The following is a 6,374-nucleotide window of genomic DNA, read 5'->3' on the forward strand; positions in this document are numbered from 1 at the left end:
TGCTTGGCCCAGGGAGTGGCACTATTAGAAGGTGTGGCCTTGTTGGAGCAGGTGTGTCTCAGTGGGTGTGAACTTTAAGACCCTCATCCTAGCTGTCTGGAAGTCAGTATTCTGCTAGCAGCCTTCAGATGAAGATATAGAACTCTCAGCTCCTCCTGCACCATGCCTGCCTGGACACTGCTATGTTCCCATCTTGATGATAATGGACTGAACGTGTAAGCCAGCCCCAATTAAATGTCGTCCTTATAAGAGTTGCCTTGGTCATGGTGTCTGTTCTCAGCAGTAAAACCCTAGCCAACAAAGGATCCATGAGGTCTATCACTTACAGTCATCCCTGGACTCGTTCCATCTCTGAAGTTCTCACCCCATCCATATGCCTCTCTCTAGTCTCAACCTGGTCCAAGCCCACACTGAGCTCTCCCTACCTCCAACCCTCACCAGGTCCCTCACCTTACTCCCCCACCCCCAGCCTCCCCTATTACTGGCACTTAACTTTCCCTGACCTTGCCTTATGCCAAGCTCTCACCCCAGCCCTGTAGCCACCCCCAGACTTACTCCAACCTTGGTCCCTGATCCCAGGCACAGTCCCATCTGGAAGCTCAACCTCAGGCCATCCTAGTCTCTCCCCACCCGACACGAGCCAGTACCTTCTTCTGCTTTACACTAGTAAGAGGTTCTGTTTCTGCCGTTGGCAATCAAGGAGCCCAGGTATCTTCAACACTCCCTGCAGCCCTTCCACACAGCTAACAAATGGAATGTAGCTGACCACAGAGGACCACAAGGAGAAGTGGAGGGTGGTGACCAGGAAGGGTGAAAGGAAGGCAGAAACTGGCACCCTTTAATGACATCTGCTCATTCTGTAAGTATTTCCTGAGCACTTCATGGGCTCCAGGCAGTACATCCAATACCAGGATGGAAAGCAGACTAGACAGGTTTCTGCCTTTGTCCAGAGAAAACAGATGGATAACTACAATTTTTTTAAAGATTTATTTATTTTATGTATGTGAGTACACTGTAGCTGTCTTCAGACACACCAGAAGAGGGCATCAGAGCCCACTGCAGATGGTTGTGAGCCACCATGTGGCTGCTGGGGATTGAACTCAGCACCTCTGTAAGAGCAGACAATGCCTCTAATCTCTGAGTCATCTCTCCAGCCCTTTGAAAAAATATTTTTAGATTTGTAAATTATATGTGTATAGTTAGGGTTAGGGTTTGCTTATATGTGTATGGTTAGGGTTAGCTTTGCTTGAACATATGTCTACATATTGTGTGCATGTCTGCAGAAGTCAGAAGAGGGCACTAGGTCCCCTGGAACCTAAGTTACAGATTATTGTGATTCACCAGGTGGGTGCTGGAAATCAAACCAGGGTCCTCTGAAAGAGCAGTAAGTTATCTTTTTTTTTTTTTAAAGATTTATTTATTTATTATATGTAAGTACACTCGTTATGGGTGGTTGTGAGCCACCATGTGGTTGCTGGGATTTGAACTCCGGACCTTCGGAAGAGCAGTCGGGTGCTCTTACCCACTGAGCCATCTCACCAGCCCACAGTAAGTTATCTTAACCACCAAGCATTCTCTCCATTCCCGAACGTAATTCCCCAAAGTCATTGGGGGTGGGGGGAGGTAGAAAGTAACTTAATACAATGTAAAGGAGACAAGCCAGGGCCCCCCAGGGGGACAATGGTTATACATCAAGATAAGGCACATATGAGGAACAAAGGGGACCTCTTGACCAGTGAGAGACAACGGTGAGCATGGGATGAGAGCCTGCTGAGGCTGTGCCTTCGGAGATTGTTCCAGTAAAGCCACTAGCCCACACCCAGTTAATGAGGAGAGAGAGCTACCCCTGTTCTGCTGCAGGAACACCAGCTACTCCATACACACCTTTTATTTTGGCACACCCATGGACGGACATGAGACAGAAGCTGTATTGGAAACATCTGCCTGAGCAGATGATTGACAGCATACTTGGGTTTATATAGTTGCCATTGCTCCATATCAAACTGGAAGTGCCAAGAGGGCAAAAGTTACAGCTGCTGGTCTTGCTTCATCCTTGGCCCAGCTGGCACCCAACACACACACATCACCCTCCGTGACACTGGTCACGGGGTAAAGGGGATTCTCATGCGCTAGGCCTGGCTTCCCAAATAACCTGTGTCCACTCATGAGACCTAAAGGGAAGAAACTCTTCAGCTCCATCACAAGGCTGCCTGGTGGCTTGATGCTTCCATAGCACTTGACCGATGTCCTCAACGGGCATTGCAACATTCCTCAACATGGGAAAACAGTCTTATGAACTCTGATCACAGGACAGAAAGCTCTGAGACAGCCTGCTGGAGAGTGCTGAGCAGTTCAGCCAGCGAGGGCTAAGGTTAGATGTTAGGTCTTTGTTCTAATGGTGGGTCAGGCTACAGGTGTGGCCGTGATAGTTACCCAGATCACAAGTCAAGGATGTATAAGTTCAATAGAAATGGTGAAGTAGCCGTGCGTGGTGGAGCACGCCTTTAATCCCAGCACTTGGGAGGCAGAGGCAGGTGGATTTCTGAGTTCAAGGCCAGCCTAGTCTACAAAGTGAGTTCCAGGACAGCCAGGACTATACAGAGAAACCCTGTCTTGAAAAACCAAAAAAAAAAAAAAGAAAGAAAGAAAGAAAGAGAAAAGAAAAGAAAAGAAAAGAAAAGAAAAGAAAAGAAAAGAAAAGAAAAGAAAAGAAAAGGTGAAGTGTTATTCCTCATGGAAGTCCTTGGAGGGCTATCAGCACCTCCTCAGAAAGCAGGTGTGGTGGGCCCTAGAGACAGTAGTTACTAACTTCTCCTGATCTTGTCTCCTCCCTCCCCAAAGCAGATAGTATCTGTCCATAGCCATAGTATACACACACACACACACACACACACACACACACACTACATACATACATACAGACAGACAGACAGACAGACACAGTACATACAGTCACACACATATACTACACATACATACATACACACCATGCACACAGATACAGCACACATAAATAAGTACACTAGCCATACACACATACTCACACTACCCATACACTCACACACACCACACACATCATATATATATATACCATACTCACCACATACACACATATACCACACATACATACATATACACACACAACACACACATACACCACACCATACATACATACATACATACACACATACACTACACATACAGGCACACACACATACACACAGCACACATACACAGCCCACACATACACCACGCATACATACACATACACCACACATATACACACACAGCACACACACATACACACAACACACAACACCCACACACTCACACAGCACATTGGCACAATAGTTATCCTTCTCTTTGAGAGCAAGCGATCACTTTCCAGTAATTCTCAGAGGTTTAATAAAAAGACGTATGAAAGGCAACACTACGGTGGGTCAAAACCTCCTTGCGAACCAGGCCATGGTTAGCAAGAATCTTGAGGAATTCATGGCGAAAATTTTGGCCAACAAAGGCATAGATGACAGGGTTAAGACAACTGTGAGAAAAGCCCAGGATCTCAGTAATATACAGGGCCTGGTCAATGTCGTTGCGGCGTTCGCAGGTATCTTCAATCAAGTGGGCTCCTAAGAGAGTGTCTGAGAGCAGAACCAGATTGTAGGGCAGACAACAGAGCAAGAAGACCAACACAACAGCAAAGATCACCCACATGGCCTGGTGCTTCTGCCTCATGTGGGTCTTAAAGAGCGTGCGCAGTGTGAGCCCATAGCAGACCAGCATGATGAGCAGCGGCAGGAGGAAGCCAAATATGTGGGACAGACCCCGCAACGTCATCCGAAAATCTGTTGTGGCTTCACCCAGGACCTCATAGCAGACTGTAACAGAACGGAATGGTTTATATGCCTGGCGGAAGATGGCAAAAGGCAGAGACAGAATCAAAGATAGACCCCAGATGCCCACGCATACGAATTTGACCAAGAAGCGCTTTCGGGCCAGCGTGCGGGTGGCATGGACGATGGCCAGGTATCGGTCCACACTGATGCAGGCCAGCAGCAGGATACCACTGAAGAAGTTGACTTCCTTCAGGAGTGAGACCATCTTGCACAGGGGTGTGCCAAAAATCCAACCCTTCAATTTGGAGACAGCCCAGAAGGGCAGGGTCAATGAAAAGAGTAGGTCGGCGATGGCTAGGTTCAGCACGTAGACATCCATGACGGATCGGGTCTTTCGCCTGTATAAGATAACCAGCATCACCAGCGAGTTTCCCAGCAAACTCAGAAGGGACACCAGTGCATAAAAGGCAACTAAAGCCTGATTGTTGGTTATTGGAACTCTCTTACAGGGGCTGAAATAATCTCCAGTGGGCAGCACTCCCGTGATATTTCCAAATTCTTTCTCAAAGTCACCCTCGGGATTAGTCCAGATGAAATATTCAGCCTCGGCCATTGTTTGATCTAGGTGAAAGGTAAGAAGGAGAGAGATAGGATTTAGTAACCAAATTCAAGTGTCGTGAATGTTGTGGGGGTAGTACTGGCTTCTCTGTTGCCTTGACAACCAAAGTTCATCCCCCTTTGCCTTCAACTTGAACTTTGGTAGGAGTTAACCTCCTAATGCTGTCAAAGTCCTTGGACAGTCAGTCTGAGTACAGAATAAAACCCATGGGAGATACCTTCGCCTTCAGTTGGCTCTACAGTTCTCAACTCTATGCCCAGTTCTTCCTTGTCTCCTCTTAACCATCTTGGTCCTCAGCCACGCCCCTGGATTCAGATGCAGTCACCAGGTTGTTCTTATACTCAGGGAAGAGCCAGCACACAGCAAAATGGGAGGAGGTGAGGTGAATCTGAGAGTCCCCTCCAACCTTATGTCTTATATATGCCCCCTCGTTATTGTTTGTCACGTTTGTAAAGACTTATTATTTTTCATTGCTTTTATTAATGTATTTGTGCATATGGACTTCTCTGTATGTCTATATGTAGAGGTCAGAAGAAGGCACCCAATCCCTTGGAACTGGAGCTACCAGGAGTAGCGAGCTACTCAAAGTGGGTGCTAGGAACCAAACCCTCACGAGCACTCCATGCTCCTAACCACTGAGCTTTCTCCCAGCCCCTTGTTTGCCTTTCTTAAAATCTACCTGGAGAAAGAGGTGATAACTTCAGACTACATTAAACTGGACTCTGCAGAAGGAAAGAGCGACCTCACGCAGGTTATTCTCTGACCTCCACACCTAAGGTCACACACACATTAAGTGTGAAATAGAAAAAATTTTAAATGCATGTCAAGGGTTGGTGAGATACCTCAGCAGATAAAAGAGCTTTCCACACAAGCCTGACACCTTGAGTTTGCTCCCAGTATCCATGATGGAAGAAGGAAACCAGCTCCTTAAAATCATCCTCTGGCCTCTATATATAATCCTGCACACACACACACACACACACACACACACACACACACACACACACCTCTACCCAACACCGGGGTTCTGCAATCTGGAAGTATTTAGAAGTTAACCAAGTTTAAGAAGAGCATACTGTTACCTAATGCCCACTCTCAATGACTACCTTACCTGGGGCCTTTAATCCCCAAAGATTTCCATTTATCAACTGTAAATTGTGGGAAGACAGAGAGCTCTCCCGGGATTCCAGGCCTTGGATTCTATGGCAAGGGCAACCACAACCCTGCCCCTTGGGATGCTCTCTCAGTGCCAGAGTTTGCATCTTCACAGAAGATGAAGGTTAGAGAGAAGCAATCAACACTGAACCAGGAAACTGTTCATCTCAGCCACAAAATAGGAGAGCGATAAAAAGCAATGGCTGGGGGGTGGGGGGTGGGGGGCTGTGACTGCAAGCACCTAGGAAGTCAGAGTTGAGTACCTTCTCACTGTGAGGAGACAAGGAACCGTGTATCAGAAATCCCCGAGTCCCACAGAAACCAGTGTGTTTTCTAAAATAAAGGTGAACTAAGCCTTTCTACCCCAGCAAGTGGACTGACACACAGCTAACACAGGCTTCCTACCTGGGGATGTTCCTTATGGGCGGGAGGAGCCTGCAGCTCAGGGAGCAGAGTGATCGAACAACTGAAGGAACTAGATGAATAAAAGAAAAAGAGGGAGAACCCACACCTCCCCTTAGAGCCCCGCCCACGTCTGCCTTTGGGTACAGATGGAGTCATGGGACCGGCAGCGTCAGAGATTCTGAGAGTTCTGTAGGCATACCAGGGTGATGCTGAAGTTAAGGGTGTTCTCTCTAATTCCTTCCCCCCATAGATGATCACTTCTACCATCTTCAGTTTCTTGAATTTACCCGCACGTGCTATCCCTAAGTTTCCTTTTTTTTTTTTTTTTAAAAGATTTATTTATTTATTATATGTAAGTA

General features: G+C 47.0%; 1 protein-coding gene across 1 annotated transcript; it reads right to left on the reverse strand.

Annotated features, from left to right (window-relative positions):
- Positions 1-3,402: 3,402 nt before the first annotated feature.
- On the reverse strand, positions 3,403-4,449 carry LOC110321940 (C-X-C chemokine receptor type 1). The gene has a single exon (XM_021198536.1). The coding sequence runs from the start codon at positions 4,447-4,449 to the stop codon at positions 3,403-3,405; it is 1,047 nt and encodes a 348-aa protein (XP_021054195.1).
- Between the last annotated feature and the right edge of the window lie 1,925 nt (positions 4,450-6,374).

The sequence above is a fragment of the Mus pahari genome, chromosome 5 (genome assembly GCF_900095145.1).
Source record: "Mus pahari chromosome 5, PAHARI_EIJ_v1.1, whole genome shotgun sequence".
Taxonomy (NCBI): domain Eukaryota; kingdom Metazoa; phylum Chordata; class Mammalia; order Rodentia; family Muridae; genus Mus; species Mus pahari.